The following is a 19,575-nucleotide window of genomic DNA, read 5'->3' as shown; positions in this document are numbered from 1 at the left end:
CTGAAGTCTGGTAGAATGTTGCTCTTTACAGATAAACAGAGATACAAATTTTGCCTCCTCTGCCTGAGAATCTTTTAAACCAATATAAAATGAATAACACAGTCAAAGTCTTCTTGGTTGTTTCTTCCTGCAACTTGATCTTTCCTCTCTTGTGCCAACACAAGGTTTGTGAGCCCATGTGGTGAACCCAAGAGGCAAAGCAAGGTAGGGAACTTGTCTGTGTAAAATTAAACCGGAGGATGAAATGCAGGAAAGAACACATATACCCTCAACCATTTTCCCAGTGCCGGCTTATGAAATTTATTAAAATATAGTCTGATCTTTATCTCTGCCAGTTTCACTTAAAAACTGAACAAGTAGAATAATGCATGAAAGAAAATTTCCAGTGCCTTATTCCTTATTTTCAATTACTATCACATTAAATGTAAGAGAATGGGAAAAGACACATGGTGGTTCTCCTTGGGTCTAGGAACAGCACATTGTATAATGAATTGTGTAATGGTTACAAGAAATGCATGTTTTAAAGCAGATATTAAGTCTACTGATATAGCACTAATTTAAAAAGATAGGCTACCTGCAAGTAGTGTAACTACACTACAAAGGTTTAATTACCAAAACTGGAGCACACACAAGAAATAAACTAACACTATTCATATACAGATTTTCCTGGAAATAGCTTTATTGCTTAAAACCTAAAAGTGTCCAGTATCAGAAAGATATTGGGGGAGATATGTGAGATTTTGTTTTAAATTGATTCCTCCCCTTTCCACATAGAAACTTGGATTAATTTGTAGCTGCTATCCTGTGGCAATCCTTATATGCTTTTGGAATATTTGGAGAAGAAAACTTTTTCTTTTTTTTTTTTTTTTTTTTTTTCTGGAGGGAGTGAAACCAAGGCAGATTTAGTTACAGGAAGAGAGTTTGGTCTCTTACTGAAAATTCTGTTAAGTACTTATTTTGAGATTCTTGAGTGAGTGTCTCACTGGGAAAGTTTACCTTATCTAAAGAGAGATAAGCACTGCAAGCTTACAGCAAGTAGGTTTTTTTTCTGAAAACTTGTAAGCAGTATATCTAATCACATACAAAGAGCTTGCCTTGTTTCTTTCCATGAAGTAATAATTTCTTTATTATCAAACCCAGATGTTTGACATACATTGTCACTTCTTATAAAGCTAATAAGAGTAGCCAGGTTCAAAGCAAGAAATATCTCTACAGTTGGCTTCTCAGGACAAACCAAACTTTTCGCAAGGTGAATAAAATTCTCTGTATACAGAAATACAATAGTAATATATAATAATATATGGGACTATAATTAACTACTCACCAGATCTCTCTTTTTTCTTCTGGTTGATATATTCCACTATTCCAAAATCTAGTTTCATGAAAACAGCCTTTATTTTGCTGCACAGTTTCTGTCCAAATTCATTGCACTTAAGGAAGGGACATAAAAAGGCACACAATACTGTGATAAAAATGAAGACAGAGAAAAAATGGTATTGAAATATTGCTGTACAAGAAGTTACTCAAAAATTTTAAACAATGCCTTTGCATAAGATAACTACTAACTTTACATAATACAGTTAGTTTTACATAAAACGCATGGTAAAATCCAGTTTTGAGGAACCATTCCTAGTCATCACGGAAAATACCATTATATTCATACCAATTGACATCTTTTTTACTATCAGTAAGACATGATTTATGGTCATTATAACATCTATCATTACCTTAACTTAGTCTGATTTTGATAGCTCAACTTGGACAAAACTTTTGACTAAGCAACATTGTGCCAGAAGCAACACACTGAAAAAATGTGTAAGCTGACTTCCATATGACAAAAAATTGCAAACAAATTCTTTCTTATATCTAACCTAAACTGACCCTCCTTCAGTTAAAAACCATCTCCTACTGTGCTATTGCAACAGGCACTGCTCAAATGTTTGTCCGCAGCTTTCTTGAAAGCCCTCTTTAGGAACTGAAAGGTCTCTCCCCAGGGTGCTCTCTTCTCCAGGCTGAACATCCCCAGCTTGCTCACTTTTCATAGGAGAGGTGCTAGGGCCCTCTGATAAACTCCATATCTCCTCCTTTGGACTCAACAGGTCCATGTCCTTCCTGTGCTGGAGACTCCCAGGACTGCAGATTGGGTGTCACCAGAGCAGAGCAGGGCGGCAGAATCCCTCCCTCCCTCCCTGCTGGCCACGCTGCTCTGGCTGCAGCCCAGGACAGGTTTGGCTCTCTGGGCTGTGAGTGCCCATGGCTGGGTCGTGTCCAGCCATTCCAGCGCCCCCAAGTCCTTCTGGGAAGGGTTGCTCTGAATCTGTTCATCCCCCAGCCTGGGTTGATACCAGGGTTTACCCTGACCCAGGTGCAGCACCTTCTACTTGGTCTGGCTAAACCTCATGAGGTTCTCATGGACCCACTTCTTGAGCTTGTCCAAGTCCCTCTGGATGGCATCCCGTCCCTCAGACTTGTCAACTGCACCGCACAGATTGGTGTCTTCTGCAAACTTGCATGAGTGTGTAAACAGGTATATAAATAAATAAATGAACAGTCCCTACACAGAGACCAAATAATGACCAGCACACACATACACAAATCATGACTGGAAAAGAGACCATACTTACACAAGACATAGGAGAGGACAACTCCAGGAATGTAACTTCCCAAGACAGTGAAAAATGTACATATGCTGCAGACTAGTAGGCAAAACTGGCAAAAACATTAAAATACACAATTAACACTTTCACTTAAACGATTAGATCATTTTGCAAAAGGAAGATGTTGCATGCTAATGAAATCTAGAATGCAGTGCAAAATTGAAGTTTGTTTTTTAAAACTGGTAATTACTCTTAACACTTCTAGTGAAAATAAGCATCAAACAGTCCACTTTGGATAATTAGGGATGCACCCTCTTCTACCATAAAAACATGCTACTTTTATTCATTTACTGTAAAGCTTTAACAAGATCATGTTTATTGCTAAAATTATTAGAAATTATACCCTCATTGCGTGAAAATAGGCTGGACAATTTATATGCAAGAAAAAACCCAAGTCACTAATTGCAATATTACAGTGCATACTTGCTGCATGTTTACAAAAGCAAAACATCCTTCCTCCAGCTACAGCTCTCTCCCCTGTCGTGTTACTTTGTGAAACTATTTTCTCTCACAGGCTGGCATGCAATGTCTTGATGCTTGTTGGCTGCTCTAACACCGCTGTTAATGCCATGGCTGAGCCAATTTTCAACATAAAATCTAAGATTTGGCCTTTGTGGTGACTGAGACATAACAGTGCATTTTTCACAACTGCACAGTGCTCAACTGATCTGTTAAAAGTTTGCAGAAAGGATCCATTTGCTTTTGGAGCTGAATTGCAATAAAATGGTTAATACAAAGAAATTTTGCACACAGCATTACTGCCTAATTTGCTTCTAATTATAGCAGTAAAATAATGGCATGGCTTAGAGAATGAGGTCAGGGAAAAGAAGGGAAAACATGCTATCAAATTGTATTTTCTAAACTAGTATTAGATATCTCTTAACATACAGTTACTGTTAAGTTACCACAATACTGATACCACATTTCTTTACTTCACTATAAACTTCTTTTAAATATAACTTTATTGTCCAAACATACAACTGCTCTTTATATAATTTATTTTTTTCCTACATAATTTTCATTCTTCTGTCATTTTTTTATCCAGTTGCTCATCTATATTTTCAATCAAAACTGCTAATATTTGAGTGTGGTACTACATACTTTCTATTTGGTAATTCTGAATGGCCTGTTTTCAGGAAAGATTTTCTGGCAAAATTAAGAGAGATTAAAAGAGGAGAAAAAGTCTTGTAGTCTTCTTTTAACTTATATTTAGCAACACAAATATAAAAAAAATTAATCTATTATTATAACAACATACATTTACTTTATTTATCTTTCTCTTTGGGAAAAAACCGCTGTTTCATGTTTGACTAGAACTAAATAATGATATTCTTCCAACTTGCAGGAAAAAAAAGCCTTACTTTTGCTTGCCTCTTCATGAGCTGGGTTCTCCAGCTCAGTCTTTCCAGTAAAAAAAGGGAAAATCACCAACTATTGTGTATAGAGAAAAATTGCAACAATAAAGGATGAGAAACTCTTTTCATATAGCTATTCCTGAAAACTACAGTTATTTGAGAAAAAAAAAAGTACATTTAAGAACATACCTATTTCCTTCTTTGCTTTTGCAAGTTTTTATTAAATTGTAGTTAAATTGTGGTGTTTTAAATTTCCTTTAAAAAGTCCATGGAATAACTGGTGAAGTTCCAACAGCTGTAAGGGGATGGACTGTATTGCTATAAAGTTTACTGTGAACAGCTTTTCCCAGTGACTACTTACCCATATTCTTCACCGCAAAAAAAAAAAAAAAAAAAAGTTAGCAGAAACTCAAGACTGAATGTGTCAGAATGTACATTTTATTTTTTTTGCTTGTCCTCAAGTTTTTTTTTCCTAAATCTATCTCAACTTTTTATTAAACCATATAGAACTGTTAATCTTACTGGGGAGTGCTTACCTTGCCAGGGTTTTGTTCCTTAAAGTGGGACATTTCTTGAAGAAATACAAATAAATTCATCAGTGTTTCTGAAATGCACTGATTTATTCTGGGTCTGTAGTCTTGACTGGAATCGGTGACTTTCCAGCTGAGCAAAACAAACAAAAATACCCAACTTTGTTTACAGCTCATATAGAAGTTGAAACTGGTTGAAAACATCATGTCAAGTCTTAGCCTCTGGCAATCCAATGGCTGTAGCTATGCTAGAGACACCTGTGCTTGTTTCTTCATATTTTATATTGAGCTAATTTGATCTTTTTAACTGAAAAAAAATAGTCTATTCAGTAGTAGCAGTTTTCAGTCCATAAAATATTACAGCTTATTCATTCTGGTCATATTATGACATTGAGTTGAAGGCACAGTTGTCATCTAAATCAAGCAACTGACCCCAAACTTGTTTTTAAATACTATTTTTCTTTTAAAAACATACCACAGTACTTTTTATTGCCACAAGATGGCCACATATATTAATACATTTCATTTTATGCATATATATATTTGTGCTTTTTCATTTCTATCTTTTATCTTGTTCTGCAAACTGTGATGATGAAATTGCTATCCAACCTAGAAAAAAGGAAATTGCTCTTGGAGTCTTAATGTCTACATTAATTTTCCTACTGAATTTTAGTTTTTCTATTATATTGAAAGGACTGTTTCTAAAGCTTATGACTGTTCAGTGCTTTTAATAAATAACAACCCCCCCAAAAAAAACCCATACCAAAGAATTTTCGGAAAACCATGGGACAGCATATGTGTCTATCACATTTGGGGCTGATCAGTTTATCCAATATTGAGCTTAAATGGTCACATTATATACCTTTGTGGAGTAAACAGAGCATCTACAACAAAGCTGGTTTATGAAAAAACAAATAATGATAAAGACATGCACAGGCCAGTCAATGTCAAGTCAAACTGGTGCAAAGAATGGACGAACCACCGTGCAAACACTGAGAATCTGAAGTCACTTCTACACCAGCTTTATGGAGTTACTTTTCGCATAACGCACTGCTGAGAACACACAGCTTTGATCACAGCGAATGCAAGCCAGTCATGAGCAACTCTGGTCATTTCACTGAGATATATAACCCATTACATGTCTAATGCATTAATAGTAAGCATTTTGTCAGAAGCAGATCGAATTACAAGATTAATAAAAAACTACATTATGAAAAAATGACCGTACACGGGTCGGTGCGCAGCCATCAGGGGACACACAGACGGTCAGATCAAGCTCCCAACTCCTTTCAGCTGCACACGGTCTCCGCAGCCGCTTTTGTAAAAAGGCACGATTTCGGTCCAAAATGCTCCGCAGAGACCCTTCCCTGCCTCCCGGCTGCCCCCGCTCGCCACGAGGTGGTGGCAGCCGCGGGGACCAGCCAGGGACGAGGTGGGGAGCGGGGGGGACACGGCGGGGACACAGCCACACTGCCCGGGCACCGCCACCTGCATGAAAAAGCGGTTTCAGCCACGGGGGAAGGCTCATTAAAGTGCGAACCCCAAAACTGGTGCCTTACTCCTGACTGCATTGGAGTATTTATGGTGTTGCAGTGGTGTGATTTCCTCTTACACTACAAAATAGTCAGGGTGAGGGTTTTTCATCCCCTTTGAGGAAAACAAACATGAACTATGTAAAACAGTGCACCTGAAATGCATAGGATAAGAGCCCTGTGTCTTGGACTAGGTGACTTTGGCAATTTCCCAGCCATGCAAGGCACTGAATGCGGATATTTGTCCACAACAGACAGTGAAAATAAAACCATAACATAACTCATAGAGATCACTGCAGGAACCCAGCTGGAGGGACGAGCAACTTTACACAGAACTTTCTGTCTGCATGCCACCCACCGCAGAGATTTCAATTTCCATCATCTCTGATCATTAGCGGCTTCAGGAAAGCATTATACAAGGGCTTTGGCTTACAGGAACTGCAGTTTTTATGGATAAGCTACTTCCCCTAAAGAAACACTGCTTCCACTGTCTGTAAACCATTCTACAGCATTAATAATAAGTATTTTAAGAGCTGCCCATTTATTCCATTATTGAAAACTGCTATTATGACAGTGCTCTGAATAACAAAATCCTTTTAAAGACTTTTACTCCTACCCTTTATTTGAAATTGTTGACAATCAAAGTAGAACTTTGCACAAAGCAAAAATGAACAGGCCTGATGCCTGCTATCAAATTAGAGCTTTGAAATACCTAGGACAACTGTAGATACTCACTTTAATAATTTTAAGCTGATAGCAAAAACGGGGGGAAAGAAAAAAGCAGAAACTACAAACTATTTTCACCACTAATATAAAGACAATATAGATTAAAGAGAAGGAGCTATAACAAGGCACAATGGGATAACTAGTAACAATTCAAAAACAAAAATGCAAATTATGAAGAAAAATTGCACATTTGCAGGGAAAGTTCTCTACAGTTGCGCCTTGCTTGGTGATAGTGATTCTTTCTTTAGCCAAGTTTTTGAAAGCATGAGCTACAGTGCAGATAAAATATCTTGCTATATGCTTTGGCCTTGTGGTCCACATGTGGTACGTGGACAAGAAGACAAGCAAGAGGAGTGGATGGTACACATGAAATTTGCTTCAAAACTTTGCAAACACACTACTGAACTCCACAAAAGAGTACTTGGCAGTTGCTTCTAGGCCACAAGAAATCCTAAGCCACCTTTGTCAGTTCTATAATAGCTACAATTTTCTATTTTACAGGGAACACCAGAGACTATTTTGAAGCCTTATTCTGATCTTAGGCAATTAGAGGTGTAAGAAAGCCAGCTTGCTGGTCTTTGGTGTGACCACCAGATGCACATGCTGCCTCTTACTGTTCACACCAAAAACCACCAGCCTTGGTGATATCTGTCTTTCCTGTCTTTTTACCCTGAGCTGACACAAATAGCAGTGTTACTCACAGTCCAGAGAGCTGGAACAAGGGGGAAGCAACAGATTCTGGTGAAAGGGGAGTGAGAAAGAAGGCAGGTACATCATATAGTTGTATGTACAACATATAATGTATGTACACAAAGACAGAGAGGTTATGTCATGGCCCTGTAAAAACAGATGTAACTATGAAGCCTGCATTAGATCAAAAGGAAGCAGGCACACAATCATGCATACTCCAGAGAAATTAATTTTCCAATGGTCACATTTAAAGATAAAAAGGGAAAAAGAAGACACGTGAAGTGATGTAGATGACGAATGTGGAGTGCCTGACTCTGACATAAGTCAACCAAGAATATAAATCTATTTCAGCATAATATTAGTACATTACTTAAATGTAAACCCTATACTTCCTGCCAAAACTTTGGGGACTGCTGTCCGGGTGCTCCTTTGGGGATAGCAGCCAACTCTGAATACTTTCAAAGGCTTTTGTGGGTCATTTAGAAAGAATAATATTTTATGCTCCCATCACTTACTCTTAGTTTGATATACAGTGCTACACTTCCATTCTAAAACTACTGTCAATAAGGTTGAGGGCGTTCAGAAGAAATAAATTACTCACATCCTTCTGACTGCCTATTGCATCATTTCTATAACTGAGCAAATATATAAACTGTTGCCTAGTAATTGTAAAAGAAACCTACCCAAAACACTCTACCACCCAGACGCTTCCAGTGATCACAGTCACAAACCCTGGCCAGAAGAGATAGTGGCCATTACGTTCGCTAAAAATGACTGATGGTGTCATGCTCCCATTTCATAGCTAGACATCTGTTCAAGCAAAGCCCCATCACATTTCTCTCAGAAAGGTCAGCAGATCTCATGTTACTGCTTTAAAGATCTCTTCGTGATGTGCTGGATTGTTTTAATTATGCACACACTATTTTCTATGTATCTTCATGCAGATATGCTACTCAGAACTGCTGCAGTGACAAGAGAACACCATGATGTGGTGGATTGGAAGGACTGCACCCACATAAACATAGAGTTTGTAATTATAGAGCTCCTAAACCCTCCTGATTTCCCAACTGTAACCACACACATTTGAAGCCTGTGCACTCTGTAATTTTCAGGGTAACTTGGAATGTAGTAGTCAAGGTGGAAGAACCAAAAGTTACATTCCTGAAGATATGTAAATCAAAATATAGGTAATATGGCTTTTTGGTAGCTTTCAAAAAAGTAATATATAGAACCTATAGGATAGTGCATCTCTAAGGGATCTGGATATCAAAGGACAAACAGGCAACCAGGAGTTCATAATGAAACTTGATCAAATGAAATCCAGGGTGTAAACTGTTAGCAAACCCTAATCAAGCAGGTCTACCTTTTCAGAGCTTTCACAGGTTTCTGCTTTAAGAAAGAAGTCACCACAGTGCAGAAGGGAGTGATTATAATGATACAGTTTTTCTCTGAAGCAAACATTTTATACCTGAAGACCTATACAAAAAAGTAGGTTTTAAAATTTTTCTTCTAAATTATTAAGGTACAGAGATAAGGGATTTAAAATAGTATCTAGACTAAAATGGTTTGTGTAAATTTTTTATTTTACATAGAAATTTCAGGAGGCAATATACTGAAAATGAAAATAAACACTCCTTTTTCTTTCCAAAATATAAAATAGCGTTGAAAGGAAATTTTACAGTTAAGTATATTAAAGTACCAATGGCAAAACCTCTAAAAGCTACTATTGAACTTTGGTGGAACACAATGCACTATTGATTAGCCTTATGGACACAAAATGTAACACATTGGTGAATGTTATGTGCACTATGTGGAAAGATAGAATGGCCAGCACTACTAAACTCAGAGCACAGTATCCTAATGACCTATGTGGCTAATTTTAAAGGTGACTATATAGAACTGGGCTCTATCCTGTGCCACTTTTGGATCCTATGCAATCATTAAGTATACTAAAATAATTGCATTTGTGTCATGTGGTCATGACCAAGTTAACCAGACCTACAATTTAAATGAATCACTGGGATACCATGTAAAATTGTCCTTGCATGAAAGACTTCCACCAAAGAAAAAGCAAAAAACAGGATGCATCTACAAATATACTCCATTCTTAGACTTCAGGGAGAATTTTCATCTACCACCTTTTTGCTCCAAATATTGCAAAGCTTTTCTAACAGAAATCTCTTCAGCTTGTAGCTTGTAGATATCCATATGCACCCTGTTTCCCATTGCTAATCCACAGGTGCGGCACAGATTAGGCTCACTAACATGTGGTACTGTGGCTAACATCCTTTACCAGATCACACCTGACTATCCCTTCAGTGCTGAGGCTTTGGGACCCTTTGAATCTCTAAGATAAAGAGACAGATCTTGTTTTTAAATGGAAGCTGGAGAATGTAGTTATCCACCTTAAAAAGTAGATAACATTTCCCAATCCAAAAATCTCCTTTAATTATCATACCACCAGTAGTTCAAATACATTGTTTATAAGAACTAAGTGAATTGTGTTATACTGTGTAACATTGCTTCTTAAACTCTTGAAATGCTTTCTTCCTGGCCTTGTCTATCTGCATCTGACACTTCAATTTTGTGCTTTTTATTAACAGTGCATCTGTCCAATTTGCTGTTCTTTTTTCCCAAAGGAAGGTGTGGAATAAAAAGCTGAAAAAAAAATCTTATTTCACAGCTTTCCTCCTTTTATTTCCCGACCAAGATGATTTTTTGTAACATTACTGTACAAGAAATATGTTTAAATCATCAGCATTTGATGAGGCTGGATGTGCCTTTCCCACTTGACTGCATAGCAGAGTGGTAGGGCCATGTGACAGATAAGCAAACTTTCATCCCTGACTCTATATACTCCTTGCACAGAGTGTTAAACCAAAGCCATAATTATATTTTCTTCTCTTCATCTGACACAGGAACATTTTACCACTGATTTCCTGCTAAACAATAGCAATCCAATAAATTAAGGTAGTTTTTTTGCTTATATTACTAGTTGGGAACAAAATTTACTGAAAAGGAAAGTAAACTTATTCTTATAAAAATACACTCAAGTGTTCTGCAAAGAGACAGGGGAATTCATCTTATCCAACAGATTGTTTAAATGAAAAAAAATGACCCATTGCTAACAAGATTATATTTTGGAGGGCATGTGTTCATCTCTTCTATTCAGGTATAATACATCAGTCATCTTATGAAGTCTTAATAAGGAGCTGCATTGTATTTCTTCAGCTGACTGAACACAAACTGGTTTATTCCGGCTTTTTTTGAAGGTGATTCCAGTATACAAGTGCCTCAATACAGCAGACAGTATTAAATGTTGTCACTTTTTGCTGAATGTCCTGCTAAGACAAACAAAATATACTCCAGCTAAATTGGGGCATTTCAGGGCTGAGCCCCTCTGGGCAGACTCTGGTGAGCAGACTGGCAGGCCAGCTCCCACAGGAAACCCTCCCTCTGTTCTCCTCCTGCCCAGCTCCCCTGAGGAGAACACCAGCTACTACTGCAGTTCGAGGTCATTCAAAGCATGATCTGACAGTCAACTGCCATTCGTCCAAATTCAAGACTTATGTCATTAAGATTTTTATAAACGTCTCTCTGCATGAGAACAGAGTGTTTCAGTGCCATGTAAATACTATTATTGACTTGCTTTCTGTTTAGCAAAGACTATAATGCTGTTTACTATATGCTGTTGCCCTTTTACCAAGACGGTCCAAGGGCTGGGATCTTTCACATCAGGTTCCCATTTGTAACTGTTACAAACACAAAAGAGATATTTTTGTTCAGAAAACTAAGGAAACTCCTTACTAATCAACAAAGTTCCATTTGCAGAACTTTAAACAGATCTGCCCAGCTGTTGGAAGCAATTCTTTTGGAATGATTTTTCTCTTGCAAAGACAACTCTTTTAGTGCTTTTTTCACAAAATCAATTTATTTTCCTCCTTCACAGCCTCCACATTCTTCAGCTGGGATATTCCTAGCTCAAGGCCTTTCAAAGTCAAACAGCTAGGAAAGATGAGCTTAGTATTCCCTGAAGTGTAGAAAAGCTGCACAAAAAAAAAAAAAAAAAAAAAGAAAAAAAGGAAAACTGTATTTTCAAGTGCCAAAGAGTATTTTTTAAAATTACTTTCTGTGTTACCTAACAAGATGACTATAACTTTTTCTGTGAACCACAACTTCATTTTGACTCTTTTCCATGGGTTTTAATGTATTTTGTACAAGTAGGTCATCACTTACTACTCTGATACGTTACTGAGAGTTCCTAAAGCCATATATTTCCACCACTTCAGAACCAATACTCACAGTGTCTTTTATACATTCTTGACTATCATTAGATTCCTCACAAAATGTCAATTAAAAAAAAAAATACTGTCTTACACCAAAACTGCAGTGGACTTGATGATAAAGAATTACTGAGGGAAAATATCTCCTTATGCTAAATTATTTTCAATCCTCTACCTGTGGCCATGTATTTCCTCACTGTTCTTCATCTGTTACCAGCCATGATCATGTGCCAAAACACAAGAGAAGATACGAGTGGGTACCTGCTCTTCACAGCTCTTCACTTTTTGGCTAGCCTTACTAAGAAGTACTTGTGCCTCTGTTCCTTTGCTTTTTTTTTATTTTAATTTGCAGTATGACTAACAAGAGTATTGACCAATGCCACATATTTAACTATGATGTAACCATGTTCATTAAATACACTTGTGACACAACAGTACATATTTTCTGAAGTAGGACATGAACTTGGAGAGAGGATGTAAGAAGTATTTGCATCTGAGCAGGGCCTACAAGGAGGGCAATGCACTGAAACCAGTCAGGGATCAAAGCTCATTCTGCACCTTCCACAAAAATACTACTGCTCTCCTTTTTTAAATGCATACAAGATGAAGCTTTGATTCAACGTGCCCTTAAAATTACACCATTATCTGTACATTTACATTACAATTTCTTCCTTTGCAATTCCAAGATTAATTGCTGCTGTACAGCTCCCATATCTCCTCCTTCTATTCCCTCTTGTTTAACTTGGACCAAAATATTCTGACCTCCACTAAGCCTCATTAGCACTTCTTCAGCAATGTTCTCCAGTTATATCCTATTTGTTATGACCAAGACAAAAAGGCAAATTAATTTCAGAAAAAGAAATTGGATGACACAAAAGGATGAGGGATGAACATCAGGGTCAGTTAATTTAATGGTAGCTTCAAAAATGATAAATGGGCAGAGCAGGCTCTGTTATGTTTTTCCAGGTTACTGCTTTAGAAAAGCTCATCTTTTTTCTTCCAAAACAAAAACTCCCAACTTTGACAGAAAAAGAGGTCTTAGAGTCTTAGGCCTTCTGTTTAGCTGCCAAATTTTGCTGCAAGCCTTTATAGAGAAAGAACTATGAACAAAATAAATTAGATATCATTACAAAGCTGAAAACTTTTTTTAAGGGGTCACACATATTTCCAGTTTATTGAAAAATAAACAATGGAACAAAGTGGAGATCTCACCAAACATTATTTGAAGAACAGCAATTAACGCTTTGGTGGTTATCAGGAGTCAACATTTCCTTAAGGAAAGAAAAAATGCTACCTGCCACTACAATTAATTGTAATCTATGTCATATATATATAGGGCACAATCCAGATATCCCTGCAAACGGAAATGTGTAGGTGACCCCACCCCTGCAGAGACCCAGTTGCCCCTGGGGATCCATTCACCCACGCTCATCCAGTTAGGGGGCCGTGCTTGAATGTGCTGCTCTACAACAGAAAACCAGAACCATCTCCTGTGTTTCATCTTGCAACACACTGACAGACATACTGGAAAAACATCCCCATAAATTTAAATTTTAGATTTAAATTTAACTAGAAGAAATCAAACCCAAAGCCACAATGAAATGCCCAATTCTGATCCCTGTAGTTGCTTAATTTCTTAGATTTGCCTCTGTATTCTGGCATTTTGTTCACTAACTTCTAAAAAAAAATCTCTTTTTACATACACAACAAATACTCTTTTTACAACATCAAATATTTCATTAACACCATTTTAGAGCCAACATTCACACCATTTTAGAACCAGCATTTTGATTAGCATCAAAACTATGGAAAAACCATGTGGACTTTAGGAAATCCAGATTATAAACTCTGTCATAGCCAAACATTAATAACATCTACTTTTCAAATACCTATTTTAAAAACTATTTGGCTAAATTTAATTAAAGCATTTATTTCACAGGAATGTGATAGATCATATTTGAGAAAACAGTATTTTTTTAAAATGTTATCAAGTTTTGGATCCAATTACTTTTTTTTTTCTTTTTGTCCTGACTGTTGGTTTTATCAGCTAATTAAAGTAAAAGCTGAATTTCAGAAAGACAGGTGTACCTCAACGGGACCCAGTGCCTTATCTCACAGAAATGAGTTAGTGTTCTTTCAGTAGCAAGGCTCCAACTAAACTGTTTCCATGCCTGACATACTGAGGCTTTGAAGGAAAAAGTGACCCGGTAGAAACCACACAGTATTTTCTTCCCTTCAGCTTCAGTTTAAGAGGTACCTCAGAGCTGTTCCATTTACCCCTATCAGACATTAAGGCTCACACTTCCCTCCTGAGAAGGTTAGCATTAGAGGCGAAGCCCTCAAGAAGCAGAAGATCGGTTACGACGCAGAGAAAACTGATCTCAGGCTGAGCACTCAGGAGCACACACAGATTAATTACATGAAGCCTCAGCCCTTGCTGCACTGCACGGGAGGGCCAGCACAAGCAAAGTACAGTACCTGTCATCTTGTCCCAGATCCTCACTGTCTGGCATTTCAGATGTAAAAGGGAATTCTCAGTCTCTCTCTACCAATCTAGATAATCCAGGCAATGATCTTCTAGTCTGTTTTGTGTTTTAGGAGCCACCAGCCCGGCACCTGTGCTGCTCGCTGCCAGGAAGAATGCTCCTTGCTCAGAGAGCAAATGTTTACAAGACATCCTAAGAGCTGCTGGTCTTGAATGAAGTTCAGAGCGGTCGGCTTTGATTGGCCGTGGCTATAAATAAACAAGTCGTGACTCACCTCACACACTATGACAGGGTGTTTAGTAGCAAGCACGGTCAAAAGCCAAACAGTTTGTTTTCCTTCTGGTCATGTGAGGGAGAATCACCACCCATTTAATACTTTTATTTTCCTGCTTCTACTGGAAATCTTCCTCAATATCTCCCATTTTCTCAGGTGTAAGCAGCAACCCCAATGATGAGAAGCTAAATCACTCAAACTTTAATAAAGTGAAAGGCTTGAAAATATGACAGCAAAGTGTTTATTCTTAAAACTATAGAGAAATCCTTTTTTTCCTCCCTGCAAAGCATCAGTCACAAGCTGTCATAAGAAGCCAAATTATTCCCCAAGGACTAAATTCACAGACGAAAAAATCCACAAAAACTTAGTAATTCTTTAAATAAGGAATAGGAAGACAAGTTTTCAATAATGATTAATTGCATTGCTTTTAAGTTCTGATTCTAATCTCATCAGCCACAACTAATCTTAGATAGGAGTACCAGAACACTGTGCTGAAAGAGTCCTCAAAAACTAAAGTATGCTGGCAGGAGGAAGCTTTCTGCCAGAATACTTTGATTGCTTCTGTGAAGGTGAATTGAATATGGATTTCCTCCTACGGCTCTTCCTCCTATTGCTGCATGCGTGACAAGGATTCTGTCACTCCAGCTACACCAGCTACGTCTCTATTAATGTTCAACACCCCCGCAACCTTATCTGTGCTGGTGAAGCTTTCTCACACACTCCAAGACTCCAAGGATCCCTATGTCTGTCGTTCAGTACATGGCTCAGCACTGCTCCTTCACACAGCTCTTCCTTCACTGAACAGGTTGACCTGTTGTTCTTATTATGTTTTCAAATCCATATTACATCCAGAGATCTTAATGTAAAAAAATCACTTTTCCTAGGAAGGAATCCAGCAAGATTTACACCTGCCTGTCCTGCATGAGACAGTAAGAATTGTCCTGGGGATGTCACATGTTTAAAATAAATTTAAAAAAAAAAAAAGCAAAGCTGGAGCAAAGGTATGCCATGTATCTTTGATTTGCTAAGCTATATATGGTGCATTGTGAGTAATGCATAATTTCTGGAAAGCTGCTTAACTTTTAGAACGACAAAGGATTCTACCCTTTCTTCTTTTTTTCATATAAATTTCTTCAAAAGGACTAGTAAGAGCTAAAAAACCAGGAGTAAAGCCCTCTGACTAAATTATGTAATGCAATATGTAAATAAGCATTAATAAATGTCATGCCTACAACTGAGACTTTCCATGGTCACCTATACCTCCATGTTCCAATGTAATAATTTTTTCTTTCCTTTTCTTCTTTTCTTACTTCTGATAGTTATAGATGAAATAATTAAAAGTTGAGTTTCTTCAAGCATACCCTGAAACAACAGACCTGCTAAATTCAAAACTCTTAATTAATTAAATGATTCTGTGTAACAGTTTCATCTTCAGATTGAAGTTGTGATGTCTTCTGATTAGGAAATAAAGCAAAAGAAATAACTGAAATCTGCAACATGAAGGAGCGTCATTCAAAATTTAAATGTAGCATGAAAAATGAAAGCAAACAAACCTGAACCCCCTATGCAACTTCGGCTGCTTCAGTTTCCATGCACTGGAATATACTCTTACATAACCACATACATTTACTATGTCAAATGCCTTTTTATAAAATATTCCATTTTAATGCATTCAATGGTCGCACTCAGAAGGTGAAAAGCTTTCAGTATCAAGTCTATCCCTGTATTTCAGCCTTGGAACTCGATGTACTCCAAACTCTTCAAGTGCAGCTTTGGACTGTTCATTTCTTGGTCATACTCTGCACACAGAGCTTACTGCTACAGCAGTAAAACTGTTTACTTCTACAATTCGTTACAACTCTTTCCAGCTCTCACTGAGGCAAGGAGGATAATATCACCTTATTTACTTATTCATAAGGAAGACCTGGAAAGATTAGGTTCAAAATTGCCTACTAAATGAGTACCTATCTAAAATGTCAAGGACCTGTTAGGTTGGAATTATACCATTTATAAAACACTTCAATACTCTAGTATTGAAGCGGTATTTTAGAGGTATCACTGCTCATCACTTTTGAAAATCATACTTGAGAACAGCATGAGTGCATAATTAGTGGAACTGCAATCACACTGAAGTATTTTACTTGATATCACAAAGACTCTTTAGAAAAATCATCTCATTTTTTTGACAATTCTAAATTCTTCTGCACCCAAAGGAATTGGAGTTTGTATTGGCCCATCTAGAGGTTTCCTGCAGAACAGGTTCCAGATTATTTCACAGAAGCATGAGATGGACTGACCTCTCCAAAAACACTTGGGTGGAAGCAGCAGGTAAACAGAAGTACTGTACTGAATCAGGCCAAAGGGTTCTGGAATCTTTTATTGTGTCCAAAAGGAACATCCAAGGAAAAACTACATTGCTGCCTTCTACAGATAGTCTTCCAGATTGTGGAGATTTGAACCAGCAGTGACGCCTATTTTTTAGCTCTGAGTGCATTTCCATCCTGTTGAAACACCTACAACATCTTGTGCCAAGGGCATCTGCAGCTTATCTGCATACTGTTTGGGAACAAAAAAACCAGCCAACCCCCACCCAATATTGTTTGCTCTGGTCTGGCCACTTCAACTGGTTTCCAAGATGTCCTATATTGGAACAGGCTCTTCAGCTTTTCACAGTGATTTATTGTTTTTGCAGACCATTATAGTTTGGGGTTTTTTTTGGTGGGACTGCAAAATTGAAAGACAAAGCTGTTTAGAAGAGTTTACCATTTTTTATCATTGCTAAAAATCAGTTTTAAACTTCTCCAATATGGAAAACTCAAAGTGACTAGAAATGACAGAAGGAGGAAGGAAAGTATTTTTCTACTGGTGTTATTTTTCAAGGAGATCCTTATTTCCTTGCTTAGCTGCAGCTAAGCCCTGCATTAACTGCACTGGACTTGAGTCACTCTTCTCTGTCCTAAGTTCCTTCTTGCCACTTTTGAGGCCTCAACTCACATGACTAATCCATACTTCTCTGAGCAACTTCTTTGTCTGAGCTGCTACATTCCAGCCTTGTTGTGTCTCTCTCACTTCTTGCAGCGTGTTCTGAAATTCTCCCTCCCCTTGGCTCTGTTGGTTCTTCAACAGAAAGAACAATCCCTTCTACCTTACAGTGAATTCCTCCTCCTTGTGCTATTACTTCTGAAAGGAACATGGAAGCCCTTGGTTTTGTAATCAAGAGGAAGAAGATTGTATCTACAATGTCCTCCTCTTGGTCAGCTCATTCAGCTTTGAAAGCCCTATTTTGCTCACCTGTTTCATTCATGTAAGCTCTTGCATGCCCTCAAACATCCTCATTTTTCTTTTGTAAATTCTTCCTGTGTTTACCATAACCAATTTAAGGTAGGAGAGACCAGAAATGTAGTCATCCAGAGTGAGAGCATACTGTTATTTACACATTTTGGCCTCTTTTCTAAGTTGTTCCTCATGCTCTGTTGGCTGTCATTACCACATTTTTACACAGAGCTTGCCAGAGCACCTGATCTTCATTATGTTATTTGGATAACTTTAAGAATAAATTCTTCTTACTTCTGTTGATAGGATAACTACATTATCCTGTTTTCCACTAAGCTGACCTCTTCTAGACCTTTCCAAAACCTTCCTTGAGAGCTGTTGAGAAACAGCTCTTTACTGTCAGGTATGAAGACACCCGTGCTGGCATGTAGATCGGATTGACAGTCTGCCTGACATACGGCTTAATCAGGGAATCTTACCAGTTTTCCTCTTGCCAAGTACAGATTTGGACTGAACATGTACCATAATTATCAAGTAAATGGCCTTTTCCCCAAATAGTACGGACATCTATGCAAAATTTTCCTTTTACCAGCAGGCACCAAAGACTGCACAAGTCTTCAGCAAAAGAAGGGAAGGAAAAGCTATATTCTTGCAGAGACAAGGAAGCAGCCTCACTGAAAAGCTAAAAAGGATTGGAAATAGTGTCACTGCTTTACACACTCAAGATAGATATGATGCTCAAGGGTTTCAGGAGGTAGGGGGTGTGTCCCACCCAGGCTGCAAGCTTTCAAAGACTTTAATTAATCAGCCTGTGGTGTACTTTAGTCAGACAACCAGCTCCAGAACTACTCACAACCACTGCTGCCTTCTATGGCTCTCCTCATCTAAAAGGAAACACAGTGCTTTCAGTGTATAACCCTGTTCTAATTATTCAGCTATGAATGAGTCTCACTTCTAATAATGTGAATGAAAAATGAAAAAATTACATATAATCTACACACACACACATATATATAATCCCACTCCCAAATAAACATCTAGTTTAGTTTGCATTTCCAGATTTCCAGAAGTAATTGAAAAGTCTAGCATTTTACTTTATGTAGATGGTTTGTACTGATGTTATCTTCAGCAAAAGCGTGGGTTTTAAAATAACCATGATTGTCAAATACATGTTTAGGATAAAAACTATTGTGTAATGACTTTTAATGCTATTGAAAAAGAAATCATATTATTAACATACATGAAGTCCCTCAAAATGGACTATTTCCCCTCTATTTCAATCTAGGAAACTGAATAAAATGATCACATTTGTGTGTGTGTGCAGGCATGTGTACATTTATATATTTATAAGCACACACATATGAAAGTATGTGTTTTACCATATTTCATCAATTTGATGGGCGTGCCAATTTTCCCATATTTTCCACCAAAATTTGCTAAAAGTTTCCTGTCCCGATTCTTTCTGTGTAAAGCTGAATTCAAACTGCAAATACTTATTATATTTACTTAACTTTGAGGTCTCTCCATACACTGTGAGATATACAAAGGAAGCTGGTTTTAAAAGAGAAGGAACCTTTCAAAAAAGCATAAATGAAAGATCCTTACACTGGGCCTGATGAGCCTGCTCAGTTCTTTGCTGGGGTACAATACCAGGTGTAACCACAAGCAGTAAGCAGTGTGCTAAAAAAGATGAAGACACCTATTACACACAAAACATAGTCTGGTATTTAGCTGTACCAAGGTTCAGGACTGGAAAAAAAATAAAAATA

At 37.6% G+C, this 19,575-nt stretch overlaps 1 protein-coding gene across 8 annotated transcripts in view; it reads right to left on the bottom strand.

Moving 5' to 3' along the window:
* The window catches only part of RETREG1 (reticulophagy regulator 1), a 67,592-nt gene that overhangs the window by 8,939 nt on the left and 39,078 nt on the right, over positions 1 to 19,575 (bottom strand). For 5 of the 8 annotated variants that reach the window (XM_038124464.1, XM_038124443.1, XM_038124433.1 and 2 more), the window contains exons 4-6: positions 4,549 to 4,675; positions 2,625 to 2,709; positions 1,325 to 1,462 (exon numbers count right to left, since the gene is read on the bottom strand). In XM_038124464.1, coding sequence (XP_037980392.1) covers positions 1,325 to 1,462; positions 2,625 to 2,709; positions 4,549 to 4,675 — 350 coding nt within the window. Of the gene's footprint in view, positions 1 to 1,324; positions 1,463 to 2,624; positions 2,710 to 4,548; positions 4,676 to 5,770; positions 7,438 to 7,501; positions 14,226 to 14,251; positions 15,376 to 19,575 lie in introns of those variants that run through there. The other 3 variants (XM_038124471.1, XM_038124451.1, XM_038124481.1) reach the window with 3 other exon arrangements.

This window comes from Motacilla alba, chromosome 2 (genome assembly GCF_015832195.1).
Source record: "Motacilla alba alba isolate MOTALB_02 chromosome 2, Motacilla_alba_V1.0_pri, whole genome shotgun sequence".
Classification (NCBI taxonomy): domain Eukaryota; kingdom Metazoa; phylum Chordata; class Aves; order Passeriformes; family Motacillidae; genus Motacilla; species Motacilla alba.
This window is presented reverse-complemented; position numbering and strand designations above follow the sequence as displayed.